General features: G+C 37.8%; 1 protein-coding gene across 1 annotated transcript in view; it reads left to right on the plus strand.

The window, feature by feature from the left end:
* CEP128 (centrosomal protein 128) overlaps positions 1–19931 on the plus strand; it is a 602257-nt gene that overhangs the window by 222200 nt on the left and 360126 nt on the right. The window contains exons 13-14 of the mRNA XM_023742234.1: positions 4640–5290; positions 12721–12885. Coding sequence (XP_023598002.1) covers positions 4640–5290; positions 12721–12885 — 816 coding nt within the window. The remainder of the gene's footprint in view (positions 1–4639; positions 5291–12720; positions 12886–19931) is intronic.

The raw sequence follows: 19931 nt of genomic DNA on the forward strand, positions 1-19931 counted from the left end.
CTTCAGTTCTAAAATCTCAGTCTCTGCTTTTTAACAGTTCATTTCCTTTCATTTTTCTAAACAATTAGCACCTGATTTTGATATTTCTGCCTTCCTCTGGTTGATCAGCCATTTTCTGGATTTAGTTTTTTTTTTTTTTTTTTTTTTTTCCAGTCTAGGCTGGGCTTTATAAGAAGCTTTTTTGATGATATACTCACCAGCATCTTCAATTTCTTTCTTCTACCTCATACATTTTACTGATCTTCAATCTAGAATCAACCTAAATGTCTACTTTTTCCATTCTTGCTACTGAATGGTACCAGCAAATTTTGTATAGACATATCAGCTAGCTCCTGTAGGCAACATGGTTACTCCCTTCTACCCCACCCCCACAATGATTAATATAAGCCAGTCATTCCTAGGCACACGACCCAATCCTAATCAATGAGGAATGGAATATAAAGTCTGTTGGGGAGCTTCTGGTAAACGTTTAGCTTACTCTAAAAATGGTATATAAGAAGAGAGATTTTCTCTTTCTTCTAGATGTTGTTTCCGGCTTTTGTGCCTGGAATGGCTGAAGCTGACTTGCTACCATCTTGAGGATGAAGCCACACACAGAGGAGATATTGCTGAGAGAGTTGCAGAGAAGTAGAGATAGAGCCTTGACATGCTATATCTGGAGCAGCTCTGCTTGGAGTGATAGATAATAAGTGTCCTTGTGGTTTGAGGCCATTTGCGTCTAGATTTTCTCTTACTCTCAGCTTGAAGAAATTGAAACTGATATGAAATTTAAATTTTAGAGATGAGGAGCTATAAATAAAAAATCCTAAAATGTAGAATTGACTTAGTGGTGGCAAGGGGTGTGAGGTAGTGGGGTGAGAATGGGGCAGGGGGAATGATACTGTTCAAATGGGAGAGTTGTTAAACCTTCCTGTGTACTTGGAAGTACTTGGTTAAACCATCAGAAGTTGTACCTTGAGGCATTGATGCTGTACCTCAGAGTATAGTATTGAGTAACTGGTAGAGAAACTTTAGGATGTTGGAGTATGTTGTCTCCTTGTTTTAGCCTTCAGAAAGATCCTACAGAACAACTTTAGATTGAAGCTGGTCTGTCTAAAAGCAGAGAAGAAGAATTATTTTGTGTGAGGGGGCCTGAGGTCTTCAATCTGCAATCCAAATTGACTGAGTCTGTGTCCAGTAATTTGGAGTATTTTAGGGCTGGAAAAGCCAAATTATTTATCTCAAACTCAAGTTAGTTCAAGCTGGAGGGAGAGGTGGGACACTTAGCAGAAATAAAAATGAGGTCAAATAGAAGCAAGATTTTTCAGGCCCCTTTCAAGTAGTTCTAGTTAAGCACTCCTGATCCGATAAAGGGAACCCAATTCCACTATTTTGAATTGCCTCAAGATAGAAGTTATTTAACTGAAGTAAAACAAAACAAACAAACAAAAAACCAAAAAACCAAACCAGTTGCTGTAGAATGAATTCTGAACATGTAACAACCCTGTTGGACAGAGAAGAACTGCCCTATTGGGTTTCCAAGGCTGTAATCTTTACAGACGCAGACTGCCACATCTTTCTTCCGCGGAGTGGCTGGTGAATTCAAATTGCTGACCTTTTGGTTAGCATCTAAGCACTTAACCACTGCGTGAAGGCCACTGGGAATGGCCAGGTTGCTGAGGGGTGGTTAGACACTGACATTGTCAGACTCAGAGGCAATTCCTAGACAAAATCTTGGGCTCCGGCTACTAGCCAAACAACTGATCAGAAACAAATAGAACTTACTCAGTTTTCAGAAACTATGCACTTTCTCCTCACTTATCGACTGTCTCATTATCCGACATTTCACATTGACAGTAGTAAAAAACCTATCTATTTTGTGCATTAACGACATACATCTGGCAGTAATGAATGCCAAAGTGCAAGGCGAGGGTAATGCTGTCTGTGATGGTTAAGGTTATATGTCAGCTTGGCTAGGCCATGCTTCTGAGTGGTTTGGCAGTTATGTAATGATGTATTTGGCAGTTATGCAGTGATGCAGTCATCTTCCATTTTGTGATCTGATGTAGTCATCCTTCATTTTTGCATAATCCAGATTTTGCATAACGACCTGGTCTTTGGAACCTTACCATGTCAATAAGTGAGGAGAAGATGTATTGCCAAAGAAATTCTAAAACCTGACCAACATAGTCTGTGACTGGCTACCCCTAAGGCTCTGGCTTTGTCATAAATTGATGTGATGCCTGGGACACTGAGAGGAGGACAAAGCCTGGAGAATTGCACAGTTGCAAGAGTCTAAGCTTCAAAGGATCTTCTTGAGCCACCCCATCTTGATGTGAGAAAAATAAATATCCTTGCTGTTTAAGCCAATCAAGAAGACATTTATAATCTTTTTGTAGTTACAGGCATTCTCCTGATAGAGCTTTGTCATGAAAATATGATTTTCTATCTTCAGGGTTGCTTGCCAGTTTCTTAACTCATGGCTGGGGAGCCAAGTTATCTGTTCCAAACATTAATCACTATATTTAAGCTACCTCCCCTCACTCTGAGGCCCCTCCCACATTATCTTTACAACTGAGAATCCATAAAATTGAGTTCTGTCAGTTTCTTCTCTGTTGTGGCAGGCAGAATGGTCCCCCGAAGATGTCTTGCCTCAATTCCTGAAACCTGTGCATATGATGAGATATCACTCCCATGATTACATTGTCGTATGGCACACTTGACCTGAAGATACAGGGATTATCCAGGTAGATCTAATTTAAGTACACCAACTCTTAAAAATCGAGACCTTTTTCTGGCTGGTGGGAGGAGGGTAAGTCAGAGAAATTCAAAGAGCATGTTGCTGGCTTTATAGATGGAAGGGTCCATGAGCCAAAGGTGGCCTCTAGAAGCTGAGACTAACCCTTGGCCAACAGCCAGCAAGAAGTGGGGAGGAGAGTCCTACAGTACATAAAACTCAATTCTGCCAAGCCTGAATGAGCTTGGAAGTAGATTCTTTACCGGAGCCTCTGGATAAGCCCAGGCCAGCCAACAACTTGGTTCCAGCCTTACAAGACCCTAAGCAGAGTACCTCGCCTATACTTTTGACCTATGGAAACAATGAGATAATAAATGGATGTTGTTTTAAGCCACTAAGTTTGTGGTAATACACAGCAATAGAAAAAGAATACATGTGCCCGAGGCTTATCTATATTTCTAGTTAGTTTTCCTGCCTTTCCCCTAATTTAAATATACAAATAGCTTTATTTCTTTCCAAAGTTAACTCCTTTAACTATGTTCCAGTCTTTCCACTCCAAGGACTTGCTTCACCAGTTACCATCTCTTTCATAGTTTCAGTCATTACCTTGCATTAATACCTCCCTGAGACCTGGTTCCACCTTGAACTTAAATCTCTCTCCTACTTTTTGTTTCCCACTAATCTTTATCACAACCCTGTGAAGTAGATATTATTATTGTCTCTATTTTACAGATGAAGAAACTGAGGCACAGCAAAGATAATTTCCTTAAGGCCATAGAAATACTAAATGGCTGGACTGAGAATCAAGTTAAGTTCCTTCTGTCTTCAGAGCCAACTCCTTAATCACTTCGTTTCATGATTTTTTTTGTGGCACCTTTATGTTCTTTACCCTATCAGAACTGAGATTGATTTGAATAAACTCTTTACGTATTAATTCATTTTGAGAGACTGACTCATTGCATTTTATTGCAAATTATTTTACACTGAAGTATATATTGAATTATAAAGCACACAATTATTTGCATTTTAACTCATTATTTCTATTTCTGAAATGAGAATCTTGTTTTTCCCTCTGTTGAAGCCGTGATGGGCATCAGTAAGATTGACCTTGGTACCAGTGTTGTTGAGAAAGCAATCTTATCTTTCTTGGCTGCTTGGCTTTTTCATTTCCATTGACTGGGTGGTGAGGATTAGAGTCCAGAAGGGTTAGTTCTTGGTTTCTGTTCCTTAGTATAAACCCTAACCCCTCTGCCCTATAGAGGCAGGCAAAGGATGATGGAGGTTTAATGCCTTGAATATTTCTTTCTTTCCCAACCTGTTCTAATTTTAAATGAATCTCATCTCTACTTTTCTGGGAGCTTCAAGACTTGCAGTTGTGTATTGGTGTGTATCTTACTACTACTGACATTATTTTATTAATAGTGACCGATAGTACTGTAACCTTTCTTGGAATATATCTGCATGCTTCTCTATATTATTTTTCGTCTCTGTTTTGAGGTTTCTTCTTTTTAAAAATATGTCATTACAGTGCAGATTGTTTTTATTTTAGGTAACACTGTATTATTTCAACCTCTGGCAAATTATCTTTATAATAGAAGTCATTTTTTTGGCCCATTCTTTTGCTCAATTTTATCTTATATTTAAATAATTATTTAAGATCATGGGTTGATATAAAATAAATTTTGGTGATGAAAAAATCCAAAATCAGTGTGCTGCTATGGGCCTTTTAGTTTCAGGGTAATTATATATTTTTCCTCATTTTCAAACCTAAGGAAAATTCTTAATTAAAAAATATGAAAAGTATAAAATATTATTTGATACATTTTTCTTCTCCTTATGGATTAAACCCTTTTTCTTACCTAGCAGAGTCTATGGTGTATTTTACAGTAATTTGTTTTATTCTTTTTATTGTTACCCTGATAGATTCTAAGAGAAAGGGATGAATTGAAAAGCCAGCTTTATGCAGCCTTACAACAAATAGAGAATCTTCGAAAGGAATTGAACGATGTCTTAACCAAGCGAGCCCTTCAGGAAGAGGAGCTTCACTGTAAAGAGAAGAAACTAAGTGATGTGAAGTCTCATCAAGCAGACCTTGAACAAGAAGTCAAGGATTCCCTAGACACCATACATAGGCTAGAAAGTGAATTGAAAAAGCAGAGTAAGATTCAGAGCCAACTGAAAGCTGAGAAAACTCACCTGGAGGAAGAAAATGCAGCACTAAAGAAGAGCCAGGCTGAGGATAAAGCTAAACTTCTGGAGATGCAAGAGTCTGTCAAGGATTTGAGTGCCATCCGAGCAGATCTTGCTAACAAATTGGCCGAGGAAGAAAGAGCCAAGAAAGAGGTGCTTAAGGACCTTTCTGACCTCAAGACCCATGAGAAATCCAGGGAGGATGAAACAGCTACAATCATCAAGCAGTTAAAGCTAGAGCGAGATGTTCACCAGAGGGAGCTGAAAGATCTTACATCATCATTGCAGAGTGTGAAAACTAAACACGAACAAAATATCCAGGAGCTGATGAAGCACTTTAAGAAAGAAAAGAGTGAGGCCGAGAATCATATTAGGACACTGAAGGTATCCACATTGAATTATCCTGATGATTCTGAAGGAATTTTTCCAGTGGCTGATGAAGTTAATAAAGCATAAACTTTTAGAGATCATTCTGTATTCCCAAGCACTGAAGGGAAGATAAAACTAACAATAAAGAGGCTTATTTATGCCTGTTCGGCCAAGTTGAAATGAGTTATAGCAGCCACCTGGGAGCACCTATTTCAGAGCACTGAAGCCATTTAAAAAGAACGTTTAGCTATTTTGGGAGTTCAGGAAAGGCAGAGGTGGCAGTAAGTTGTGGACCTGAAATGTGCCCTCATTCAACATTTATGACTTCCTAAAATATAAAAGGCAAAGACTTATCAAGGCCATAGAAGCTATAACAACAGTCATTATTAGTATGGTAACTAAAGTGAATCAGCTTATGGGCTATGTAAACCCAAGGCTTTTGAGGTTTAACCCTTCTCTTCGAAATCAAAGTTGCCTGAGTAAATGCCTAATTGAGACCTTGCATCTGGGGAAGTGTTTCTAAGGTCTAATGGTATTGGCATTGTTACCATGCAGGGGAATCATTTCATAACATGAATCTCAGGAGTGTGATAAACCTGTCCCTCTTCTCTGCTTTATTTTTTCTCCAGAGCTCTTTTCATCACATAATATAGATTCCATATTGTTTAGTTTTTAATCTCCCTTCATTAAAATAAAAGCTCCATGAGGACTGGGATTTGAATTGGCTTTATTTACAGGTGCATCCCCAGTGCCTAGAACAGTTTCTGGAACACTGTAAATATCTGTTCAATAGACAAATGAATGGATTAATCTTTAAAGATTAATTATAATTGTTTTAATTTTTTTAATTCCTTGAAAAGCAGCAACTACCTTAAAAATGTTTATGATAGAAGCTGAAGTTAAATTATATTGAAATAGCTGACATTTGTAGAGTGCTTTCAACTATTTCATGAATTCTTCCCCAGTCCTATATAATCTTCTGTCAGTAGTAGATTTGGGATCATCAGCTGGGGTGGATAGGGCCGGATAGAATGGAGGCCAGAAGAATAGATAGGAGACCTTTACTATGTTTCCTTGAACCTAAGACACACATCAGTGTATTAGTAAGAGAAAAAATATTCCTATGAAACCATGACATACTATCAATTGTAAGCTAACGTCCCAAGTCAGGGATGGTAAAATATGAAAAAAAATACATCTTAATATTGATGAAATATGATATAATAGTACTTTAGAGTTGATGAGGATATAATCAAAAATAAAATCAGGGATATGGAGGAGTTGATATTATAGAAAATAAACTATATGTTACTTGATGACTGATTGGTATGGCAATAATAATACAAGGAAACATTGTTTTTAGCCCTTTGTGTCGGTCACTGGTATAATCACTTTACATGTGTTACTCATTTAGTATTCACATCAGTCACACAGATTGTATAGTATTATTTTTTTCCCTGATGACAAAACTGAGACACAGGAGATTAAGTAACTTGTCCAAGGTCTTGTTGCTGGGAAGTAGTAGAGGAAGGATTTGAATCCAGGTAGTCAAGTGCCTGGGTTCTTAATTACTTTTCTCTACTGGAAAGAGTTTAGAATCAAGGATGATTAGGTTATGACTTGGGTGACTATGTGAATGATGAGGCTGTGTGCCAAGATAAAGAATATAGGCAGGAGAGACAACGCCAAATCCAGTTTTTTCACGTTGAGTATGTGGGAACGGCAGTAAGCTTAACCATTAAAAATCTAGGTAGAGCAGTTCAGGGAGAAGTTGAGATTAGAGTTAATATTTAGCAGCTAGTAACCTATAGGTGGTAGTAGAAATCATAGAATTTAGATGAGATTATCCAGGAAGAAAGAGAAGAGGACTGAGGACGAAACACCAGGGCACCAACATTTAATGGAAGGGTTGAGAAAGAGGTTGCAGCAAATAAGAGTACAGAACCGTATGAGAGGCAGGAGGAGAGCCAGAAGAGAATGGTATCTTGGAAACCCAAGTAAGATCTTTCAAGAAGGAGATATTCAAGAGTGTCAAATGTTGCAAACAGGCTAAGAGAACTAAGAAAATTCATTGCATTTAGTAGAGGTTGATTAAGAAACCCTATGAAGGGTGTGAGGGATTTGGATCAAAAAGTATATAGCATTCAACAGGCAACAAGATATCTCTTACTCTGAAGGTTTTGGAGGAAACCAGTAAGATTGAGTAAGTTGATACAGGTGGTCTGGAAAAGTTGATATGAATCTTTATTAGTAGTCTCTTTCATCTCTGAAGTAGAGTGGAGCAGAAGTACAATAACCAATTTAAGAGAGGTGAAGATGCAAATGGCTGTGAAGACTGGTATAAATTGCATGAGGCTGTAGTTTGGGAGCGTGCAAAGTGTTGCCATGTGGCTGACACTGAAGAACACATGTCATGGGTATAAATGAATGAGGAAGTTGAGGGATAAGATCTATGGTCAGACGTTGTTGTTAGCTGCTGTTGAGTTAGTGCCCAACTCATGGAGACCCCATGCACAATGGGATTGGATGGTTGTGATCCACAGTTTCTCACTGGCTGATTTTCAGAAGTAGATTTCCAGGCCTTTCTTCCTAATCTGCCTTAGTCTAGAAGCTCTGCTGAAACCTGTTCAGCGTCTTAGCAACACACAAGCCTCCACTGACAGATGAGTGGTGGCTGTGCTGAGGTACATTGGCTGGGAATTAAACCCAGGTGTCTCCTACATGGAAGGCCAAAATTCTACTGCTGAACCACACTGCCTCAGAGGTTGCGACAGTTGGTCAGAAATTGTTATATTAGAGCTAAAATTTTCAGAGTTATGGTCCAAGGTGTGGTCATACAATGGGTTACTGTTGTGGAATGTGGGTGAGGGTAGTAGAAATAGAACATGACCAGTGATTTTGAGATTCGCTTGTTGGATAGACATTTGAATATTTCTAATAGTATTGCAAAGGCATTAATTGGCCACATGTCAAAAACTTCAGTGAGCTGTTGCCAGCAAGGAGGAGGGGAATTGATGGCAAATGGTGAATTTCAAAGGAAGGCAGGGTTTTGCATGAGGATGGGCATGTAATGGTTTGGAAGCAACAGTGGTTATGGCCATAAGACATGATTCTTCTTTTTAAGGAGCTTACAGTTTTCTTGAGAGTTGTTGAATCTATACCTTCCTTTCCTTCTAACTGCTGCTGACTTATTTCAGTCTCTCATCACTATTATTTAGGCTGTGTGATAACATATATGTCACCAGGATTTTGTAATAATTTAATCAATTAGAGCAGAAGAGATTATCTCTATGAAAATATCATTCTCACTCACATTCTGATATGCTTTCTTGAGTGGTAGATAAAGTTATGAAGGTGCAGCTTGCTTGCATTCACTCATGGATGCACTAGCATATGAGCAAATGCATCATGTACCATAGTAGAAGACAGGACATGGACTTCTAATTTGGCCAACTGAAACATGCCTCTAAGTAGCCTCCCTCCTTCCTCCTGCTGCCTCTTTCCACCTCTAACTTCTCTCAGACCATATTTCCCTTCCTTAAACACACATCTGAATGTGCCACTTCCTACTCAAAAACCTTGATTGATTATTTACTGGCTCTGAAATGAAGTCTCCACTCTAGCCCAGCCCTTCTTGAGATAGCCTTATTTATTGCCTTTTATGCTCCTCAACATTTCTCATACACATGTACAACCATTCCCCGAATTTTTCACTACTTGTGTTCCATTTGTATATTGTCCTTTCCACCAATCTGCAGGAAGAAACATTCTGCCTAGTCCATCGAGGCCCAGGTAACTTTTTACATCTTTTATGAATCCTGAAGTTGGAATAAATCTAACTGAGGTTGTAAATCTTTCCATCCTCTGTGTTTTCATCGATCTTGGTTAGTGTTTCTAGTGTAGCACATTTAGGCTGGCTTGTATTATGGTTAGGAGTCCCTAGGTGGTGCAAATGGTTAATGTGCTTGGCTGCTAACTGTAAGTTTGGAGGTTGGAGTCTATCCAGAGTCACCTTGGAAGAAAGGCCTGGTGATCTACTTCCAAAATATTAGCCATTGAAAACCCTCTGGAGCGCAGTTCTACACTGACACACGTGGAGTTACCATGAGTTGGACTTGACTTGACAGCAACTAGGTTTTTAAAAATTTTTTTTTGTCTTATGGTCTGGTGTGTGTTCGTAAGTCTCCAGAGTGGCGGGCATCAGGTCTTAGCCATCTTTTAATCCTCTTATGGTATTTAGAATAATGTTCTGTATTTACAGAAGATACCCAGTGGATGTTGGGTTGAAATGTTTAAGAAACTGGAAATCAGAGGATTTGTTTTTTGACTTTTCTGTGATCTCTCTGGTTTGACTTTTTCCATGTAATGTGGGAAAATTGATTGTCCTCATCCTGTTTTTAAAGAAGTACTATTGATTCATTTATAATGAGATAACAAGAAAGCTTCAAGAAATTATCCGTGAATAAAAATTATAATTTATAGATATCCTATGGATCTTCTGAAAGGTTTAGATTTTTTTTTTTCCTAATCTGGAAAACTGAGGTCCGTGAGGGGTGTTGCAGCTACTCTTTAATGTAACACAGAAGCAGCATGAGAGCTAAAAAGAGCCAGAGATTGTGAGAGCCAGGCAGTTTTCCTTGTAAAACAAATGAGTTTAAACCAAGTGAGTGAGTTACTCGTAAGAAACAACTCCCACCTCATGCTATTCTGTACTTTTTATTTATATTAATTAAAAAGATTTGACAACAATGGTCATCATGGGAGATTGTTATTGTTGTTGTTAGGTGCTGTTGAGTTGTTTCCGACTCACAGTGACCCTGAACAACAGAACAAAACACTGCCCAGTCCTGCGCTGTCCTCACAGTCGTTGCTATGCTTGAGCCCATTATTGCAGCCACTGCATCAGTCCATCTCATCGAGGGTCTTCTTCTTTTTTGCTGACCCTCTACCTTACCAAGGGATAATGTCCTCCAGGGGCTGCTCCCTCCTGATAACATGTCCCAAGTACATGAAATGAAGTCTCACCATGCTCGCTTCCAAGGAGCACTCTTGTTGTCTTTCTTCCAAGACAAGAGGTTAGAATGCTGAAATATGCACAAAAGGGCTCTGGACAAGTAGCTCTATAGCCTATAAATATTTCTGTATCTTTTAGCCTCATCTTAATTTATTCCTTTTTTCTGAGTCTAACAAGCTCTGGTATGTTGCCCCTATTTTTTTTTCTCTGGAGAATCAGCTGTATTTTTATCCCATCTAGAAGTACGCTTTTAATACTTATTTTTAGAATTAAATTTAAAATATTTTTATGAAATACTCTTGTTGCTATTAATATTTGCAGAATATTTGGTTATTCATCATCTCTTCATATTTTCAACAAAATCATTTTGTAGCATCTTTTGTTCGGAATCAGAAGACCCAAGAATGGAGTTCTGTCCTTTTGACAGTTACTGGCCATGTGATCTTAGACATGTTACTTAACCTTTTTTGTACCTTATCAATAAAATGGCAGTAGTAATGTTTTTCTCTATCACAGGTTTGTTGTGAAAATGACATTGCCTTGTAAATCCTAAAGTGATACAAGAAAGTAATAATAAAAACCACAAGAGTTTATAAGTTCTTAAACTCAAACGCAGGCATCCAAATGCTGGTAAATATTGAACAAACTGGCTCTTTAGGGAGAAAACTCTGCTTGGTAGCATTTGCCACTTTCAGGGTGTAAATAATCACATCTTGGCTGATTTCAGACTGTCAATGAGACGTCATTGCATTGGGTTGCAGTTGGGAAGAGATGAGCACAATTGGCTTTTGCCAGTCTCCTGAGCCAGCCTGAGCACACTCCTGACCTTAGAAGGAAACCATCTTATATACCTATGCTTTTCATAGGACATAAAGAAAAGTAAATGCATTCTTTTGACACTTAAAATTGTAATTGAGCAATTTTCCTGATGAGAGACTTTGTCTTGTGAATTTATGTTTGGGTTGTAAATACAGGATTACTCATAAAAAAAAATCAATTCCTTTGTTAATTTGAAGTGGCATCAAGTCTTAGATGACTTTTGTGGGGTGAATAAAATATAGATTTTTGTCCAAAACTCATAAAAGTTCGTCCTCTCAGGAGATTGCTTTCAATGATTATATTCCTACTTAACTGATTAAAAATACATAATAAATTTATAACAACAAAATACAGATGTATTTTAGGCATTAAAGCATGTATTTTAGACAGATTATATACATAATTGCAATTAATGTTCCAGATGGTTTTTAAAACCTTATGATATATGTACCTATTGAGGGTCAGTGTAGCAGAGTAGTTGAAAGCATAGACCTTTGATCCAGGTTTTCTGGGTTCAAATCCTGTCTCTGCATTCACCTGCTGTATAAAACTCATTACAGTCTAGTTGAATTCAAACCGATAGTGACCCTATAGGACAGAATGGAATTGCTCTGTAGGGTTTTCTGACCTTCTGGTTAGCAGGCAAGCACTTAACGACTGTGTCACCAGGACGCCTTACCCACTATATACCCTTGGATAAATTACTAACTTCTCTGTGTTTCAGTTTCAAAGGGGGAAATAATAATAGTACCTACCTTGTCAGGTTGTTGTGAGCATGAAATTAGGAAAAAGCTGTATTCCAGAAGGTCTTAAAATAGTGCCTGACCAGACATAGTGAATGTTTATGATGTTGTTAATGTTATTTTAAAATTCTATAACTTCACATACCTGGGAAATCTTTCTTGAGTCCCATATACAGAATAGATTATTCCTAAATTTTTGTAAAGCTGATTCTGGTTATATTGCAAATAAAGATAAAAAGAACAGGTACTTTATTACATTATTGGTGCTGAAATAATCACAGTTAAGCTCTTTTTCATATTATTTGTAGTTTTTTGGCTGCTACAATTCACAATTCTTTTAGCCACACAAGGGTGGTGTACTTATGTTAACCAAAAAGTACACAATTCTTTCATAACAACCTGGAGGTAGGTAAAACAGGAATGTTGTTAAGCTCATTTTACAGATGAGAAAATTGATCAGTGAGCACTATCATCTCATAGTATTTCCCTTTTGGGACGCCTCCCTAATAACTCCTTCCATCCTCGAGCCAAATTGGGCTCCCTTCGTGGGTTGGCAAAATACCCAGTTTTCACCTTTATTAAGCACTTTTCATACATTGTTGTAGAAATTGATTTATTGCATCTTCAGCACCTAGTACGGTACCTGTCACTTAGTAAATGCTAAATAAATGCTGTTGAATAAGTGAATAAGTGCAAGAACATTTCCTTTGGGCGTATTTTAATGTTTGTATATAAATGTTCAGAGAGAGCAAAATCTTGAAGTATTTTTCCCATTGATACAATGTGTAATTTGTTTGGTATATAATTTGGCTATAATTATATAATTTGGCCAGTGGACTTTTTTTGTTCTCCTTCTCTCTTTTTTTCAGGCAGAAAGCTTAGAAGATAAGAATACAGCTAAAGTCCATCTCTGGCAGCTGGAGAAGTTAAAATCACAGTGTGACAGGCTGACACAAGAATTAGCCCAGAATGAGGAGGAGAACAAAAAACTGAAGCTAAAGTATCAGTGTTTGAAGGAACAACTAGAAGAAAAGGTAAATACATGAATGGATTCTAATTCAAAAGGCTTAATTGAATTTCTTCTACTATTTCTCCCTAGAACATATTTGATATATTAATAAATGATAACTGTAGTCCTTCATAGGAAAGTTGTGACAAAGGGAGAAATTATAGTTTATTAGAATGCTGCAATTTTTATCCTTCCATCCATCCAGTCACCTACTAATACATTTGATTTTAAATTTCTTTTGTGTGTGTGTGTTTTTTTTTAAATAATATTTTATTGTGTTTTAGGTAAAAGTTTACATAGCAAATTAGGTTCTCTTTTAACAATTTTTATACAAATTGCTCCATGCCATTGATTACAATCTTTACAATTGTCAGCATTCTCATTATTTCCATTCTGTTTGTTCTATTTCCATTGATCTAGCTTCCTTTCCCTTCCCTGCTTTCTCATCTTTGCTTTTGGGTAACTGTTGACCATTTGGTCTCATATAGTTAATTGTTAAAGGGAGCACATTACTCATAGGAGACATTGTTTATTTTACAAGTCAATCTGTTATTTGGCTGAAAGCTGACTTGCAGAAATAGCTTCAATTCCAAGTTCAAAGAGTATCTTAGGGTGATAGTCTTGGGGGTTCCTCTAGTTTCTATCAGTCCAGTAGATCTGACCTCTTCTAGGAATTTGAGTTTTAGTGTAATATTTCTTGTAAATTGGTCAGGTTTTTACAAATTCCCTTACTTTCTGTTTTTCTGGGAATGTCTAGTTTCGCCATCATATTTGAAAGACAGTTTTCTGGAAATACGATTCTTGATTGGCAGTTCTTTCCCTTCAGGGTTTTGTATATGTCATCTCATTGCCTTCTTGCCTGCCTGGTTTCTGCCGATAAATCAGTGCTTTGTCTTTTTGATGCCCCTTTGTAGGTTATATTTGGTTTTTCACAAGCTGCTCTCAGAATTCTTTCTTTGGCTTTGGTTTTGGAAAGTTTGATTATGATATGCTTGGTGACTTTCTTTTGAAGTTTATCCTGTATGGGGTTCATTGAGCTTCTTGGATGGAAACCTTGTCTTTCATGATATTAGGGAAGTTATATAGCAATAAATCTTCAAAAATTCTCTACGTCCTTTTTTTCCCTTCTCCTCTTCAGGAATTCCTATTATGCGTAAATTATTCCTCTTAATAGTGTCCCACATAACTCTAGGCTTTCTTCCTTTTTCCTTATTTTTTCTGATTGTTCCTCAAACAAATTAGCAGCAAGGTATTTGTCCTCTATTTTGCTAATTCTTCCACTGATTCAGTTCTACTTCTATTTCCTTCTACTGAGTTACTTATTTCTGATATTTTATTGTTATTTTCGGATTTCTAGTTGTTTTTGTATGATTTCTAATTGTTTATTTTGTCATTTTGTTCTTATATTTTTTACTGACACTTTCTGGAGTTTTGTGTGTGTTTTCCTTGATTTCTTTGAGGATCCTGTATGTGTCTTTTGAATTCCTTATCAGAAATTTCTATTACCATTTCTTTCTCGGGAAAATTTTCTGCCCTTTTATTTTGCTGACTTGTTTGAGCCCTCTTATCCTGTTTCTTCATATGATTTGTCATTTTCTGCTGTCTCTGAGGCATTAAGGTGTTAATTAATTTATTTATATATTTCTTTATTGATTGTATGCATGTTTCTTTTGTGATGATTTTTTAAAACTTGCTTTGATGTATTTGGAGCTTTGTTCTGTTTCTCTTTAGAATGTCTTTCCTCCTTTGTATTATTATTTGTTGTTGTTTTGTGTTTCTGGTCTATGTGTGACTTTGGTCATTTCTGTTAGCTGGACATGATTTCCTCTCACTAGTGGGTATGGTGGGTTGCACCCATGTGCGAATCCTCTGTGGTTATGCTGGTATGTCTTCCCTTACTGGATTGAGAGGAGGTGAGAGATCAGGTTCTTTCCCTAGTATTGGATGACAAGTATTGGTTGGTCTGTGTCCCTCCATAACCTTTGTGGGACTGTGGGGTCCTTCCAGTGGTGGTGTTAGCAGTTAGTGTGTTTTCTGGCTGTCAGGGCAGGTTTTTATGTATCTGCTGTGAGGAAGTGCGACCCAGTGGATGGGGTAGGCTTGCTGTTCTTTCACAAAATGGCGTCTCGGTAGATGTTGTGGTATCACGGGGCTTTAATCCAGGTGCAGACGGCCTGCAGGAACTGTTTGGTTGTGGAATGTGTGATGTTGCAGCCAGGTGGACATTGGATGAGGGCACTAGGATCTCCTGCTTGTCATTTGGCAGAGATACCGATGGTGCCTGTAAGGATGTGACTGGCGTTGCTGATGAGGTGATGTGTCTGTCCAGCTGGTCAGTGGGGCATGGGTGCAGGGAGTGTTCTTACCCATTGCTGGGTTGGGTACTGTGTGTTTCCACCACCTGTTGCCAGGTGGTTGGGGCCAGGGCGCATGGGTCACTGGTTACTGAGTGGGTGGCACGGTAACTTGCGTACCATCAGTTGCCAGGTGGGTAGGGTGGCGAGTGTGGGAGAGGTGGGGTCTCGTGCCTCCGTCCGCTGGTCTGTTGGCAGGCACGTAGGCCACTGATCGCCAGGTGGGTGGGAGAGTACAGGGCTGGGTGGAGCGGGCACAAGCCTCCAGTCGCGGGTCTGATGGCATGGGAGTGTCCACCACAGATCACTGGGGAGGCACACTCACAGATCACTGGGAGGGCGATCACACTGCTGGTCACTGGGAGGGCAGGGGTTTGGAAGGAGCAAGCATGTTCCCTCAGTCTCTGATGTGGGCCCCAGGTCACTCCCCACAGAGTGCAGCCAGTGATCAGGACCCAGCTCCAATGAAATGCAAGGATGGGGTCCATCTAGAGTCCGGACCGGTGGGGGATCTCTATTTGCTACTCCAAGGATCCTCCACTCCACCAATACTTAGACAAAAAGTGGAAGAGAAAGGAATTATGGTTTATTGAGGACCTGTTATGCCAACTGATTTACATACGTCTACTCATTTCATTTTCATGGCTCTTTGGGTTAGGTCTTATTGATCCTTTTAATGTATGAGGAAACCAAGGCTAAAAATAAAATGTTTAATAGTTGTTAAGTGCTCACTGTGTACTAGGTAGTATAACTTTTTATCGTCATAGTCATTTTATGAAATTGATACTATTATCCTTCTGTTTATAGTTGTGGAGACTGATGTGTAAAATGGTTGGTAGCCTTTGTACATCTCCATTGATCTCACTGTCTCCGTATCAGTAGATGTGTACGTTAATTTTGAATGACTGATCTATATCAGGGTTTAGGTAGAATACTAGGCGTTTTTAGAGATTCTCTACTTTTGAGGCTCCTTTGTGGCAAAAAGTGAAATAAGAATATTTAAGTTTACTTTCTGTTTCTTCTTTCACCAACTTCCTAAAAGCATTTGCAAGGGGGTGTGAAAGAAGTCAAATGTAAAAAATGACCATTAAAGAACCCATAATAGGATAAGACAATATAGACATGGGCCAAATGAATCTTTTACTTGAAAACCAGTTGCCTTCTAGTGGATTCCGACTTATGGTGACCCCTGTGTGTCAAAGTAGAACTGCTCCATAGGGTTTTCATTGGTTGATTTTTCAGAAGTAAATTGCCTGACCTTTCTTTAGAGGTGCCTCTGGGTAGACCTAGCACATTAACTGTTTGTATCACCCAGGGGCACCCCTTTACTTGATTAAAGGTTACTAAAACCTAGGTGAAGGAACTATCACTATGTAGGATGTCACAAAAGTCTTCATAAACCTTTAGGAAGAAACTTTTAAAATGCTTTGGTCACTTTTTTTCTTTTTGTTGTTTGCAAAATTCTACTGCACACACACACACACATACACACACACACACACACACATACATTAACCTATATAGTAATTATTGAAACTAAAGAAATAAAATATAAGTTAGTTTGGAGTGTATAATTAAAGCTGCTTAAATTGTTAAATTTAGATGTAAAATCTTGACAACAGCTGTAATTTAGTTCTTATGTCATGCTTTGTTTCGATTGTGTTTAATGTTCACACATATTTAATGTATCTGTTGCCAGAGTATAGTTGCTGTGGAGATAATGCTAAATTTCCCAACATTTCCATAATTAAAATTTTAACCAGAAGACTGTATTAGCATGCTTATATATTTTATTTACATTTAAGAAATAATGGTGAAAAATTTAATTTGTTGAAAAATTATATGTTTGCTATGCTCAGCTTAAAATAAATATTTCTTCACTGATTCATTTGTGATGTTCCAGATATCTATGCATTATCATACATTTATATGAATGGAACATTCACCTTGAAATAGAGTTTCAAGAGTTAATGATTTTATTCATTGCTGTGTATTGAGCACCTACTGTGTGTCAGACCTAGGGTTGGATCCTGAGGTTTAGTATATTGATAGGATACAAGTCTGCAATTGTTGAGCACATAGTGGTTATGAGAATCCCTTTCAGTTTTTAAAATTATATAGTCAGTCTTGACAGTGTGTACTGATGCAGAGAAAAGATGGTACCCGAAGTCTAAAATGGTGAATAATCTTAAAAATACACAGATGTATATGCACATGAATATATACAACTTACGTGCTTGCTTTTCTTTAATATTTACGTAGTGTATACATAATTGTTATGTACTGTTGTTTGACTTAGTTCTTTCTGTTATCCAATTCTTTAGTACATTTAGCTATTAATCAAAAATGTTTTGGGTTGAGCCGTCTGTGGATGTTGTTAGTTACCGTTGAGTCAGCTCCAACTCATGACGACCTTATGTATAACAGAATGAAATGTTGCCCGGTACTGTGCCATTTTCATGATCGATGTTATATTTGAGTACATTATTGTGGCTATTGTGTCAGTTCGTCTAATGGAGGTTTCCTCGTTCCTCTACTTTATCAAACATGATGTGCTTTTCTAACTATTGGTCTTTCCTGGTGAGGTGTCTAAAGTAAGCGAGCTGAAGTGTCACCATCCTCACTTCTAAGCAGCATTCTGGCTGTGCTTCTTCTCAGACTGATTTGTTCATGTTTCTGGCAGTCCACAGTATATTCAGAATTCTTTACCAACACTTCAATTTGAATGAGTCAGTTCTTCCTCCATCTTCCTTTTTCATTGTCCGGTTTTCACATGCATATGATGCAATTGAAAATACGATGGCTTGGGTCAAGCACATCTTAGTCATCAAAGTGATGTCTTTGCTTTTTACAACTTTAAAGAAGTCTTTTGTAGCAAATTTGCCCCATATGTCATTTTATTTCTTGACTGCTGCTTCCATGGACATTGATTATTGATCCCAGTAGAATGAAATCATTGACAACTTCAGCATTTTTCCTATATATCATGATTTTGCTTACTGGTCCACTTATGAGGATTTCTTTTTTTTTTTTTTTTTTTCGCATATTCACATGTAATTCATACTGAAGGCTGTAGTTCTTGACCTTCAACAGTAAGAGCCTTTCTATTTCAGAGGTAGTATAGCATTAGTTGTTTAGAGCAGGACTTTGAATACTTTCCTAGCTGTGTGATCATGCAAGTTGTTTAAGACCTAAAGCCCCAGTTTTATCAACTAACATATCAAACAGGTATAATAATTTATTATAGGATTAAATGTGAAAATGTATATAAAGTTCCTGGCACTGTATCTGGTATCTCATAAACTATCAGTTAATGGTAGCTGCCATAATTTTTATGTTTCCAAGTATATGCTGATAATGGTTCAGTCAAGCCATCAACCAATCAGTAAATACTGATTCACTGCCAATGGTGTGCCTAGTAATGTGTTAGCTAGTTAATGGCCAGGAAACTCGCAGTCAGGGTTCACCCCAGAGATAGGCTGACTGGAATTTCATAGCCAGACTTTGTTGAATCATTTGAGAAAAATATTCCTCAAAGGAAGTGTTGTTGTTGGTGCCATTGAGTTGAATCTGACTCATAGCGACCTTATGTATAACAGTATGAAACAATTGCCTGCTCTTGTGCTATTCTCACAGTCATTGCTGTGTTTGAGACCATTATTACAGCTACTGTGTCACTCCATTTTGTTGAGGGTCTTCCTTTTTTTCACTGACCCTCTATTTTATCAAGCATGATGTCCTTCTCCAGAGATTGGTCTCTCCCTGATAACACGTCCAAAGTATGTGAGATGAAGTCTCGCCATCCTCGCTTCTAAGGAGCATTCTGGCTGTACTTCTTCCAAGACAGATTTGTTTGTTCTTCTGGCAGTACATAGTATATTTAATATTCTTTGCCAGCACCATATTTTAAAAGCATTAATTCTTCTTCGGTCTTCCTTAATCATTGTCCAGCTTTCCCATGCATATGAGATGATTGAAAATACCATGGCTTGGGCCAGGTGCACCTTAGTCCTCAAAGTGGCATCTTTGCTTTTTAATACTTTAAAGAGGTCTTTTGCAGCAGATTTCTCCTGTGCTGTACCTCGTTTGATTTGTTGACTGCTGCTTCCATGAGTGTTGATTGTGGATCCAAGTAAAATGAAATCCTTGACAACTTCAATCTTTTCTCTTTTTTTCATGATATTGCTTATTGGTTCAGTTGTGAGGATTTTTTTTTTTTTTTTTTTATGTTGAGGTGTAATCTATACTGAAGGCTGTAGTCTTTGATTTTCATCAGAAGATCAGAGGTACCCTTGTGAAAACAGCTAACAGTTCCATCAGCAGGGAATTCTGAAGGCACCTGTGTATGTGTGTGCTAAGTAAATGAAACAGGTGGACAATTTTATAGTTGTTTTTTTATTTGTGAACAGGAACCATATTTTGCTCATTTTTCCATCCCCAAGACCAGGCACAGAGCCTAACACATAGTAGATAACTTATAAGTAAATTATGGAGAAAGAAAAAGAGGGGTGTGTGTGTACAAACATACACACACTCATATACATACAGATATATCCATACAAATATGGATATATATCTATATCTATTTCTCTATATAAGAAGGTGTGTGTGTGTGTGTGTGTGTGTGTGTGTGTGTGTATATATAAAGTTGAGCAGATTGAGGGAAATAAAAAATAACCAGTAAGACAAAAAATATGTTTTTATTGAAGGAAATTTC

Source organism: Trichechus manatus, unplaced genomic scaffold, assembly GCF_000243295.1.
Source record: "Trichechus manatus latirostris isolate Lorelei unplaced genomic scaffold, TriManLat1.0 scaffold00206, whole genome shotgun sequence".
Taxonomy (NCBI): Eukaryota; Metazoa; Chordata; class Mammalia; order Sirenia; family Trichechidae; genus Trichechus; species Trichechus manatus.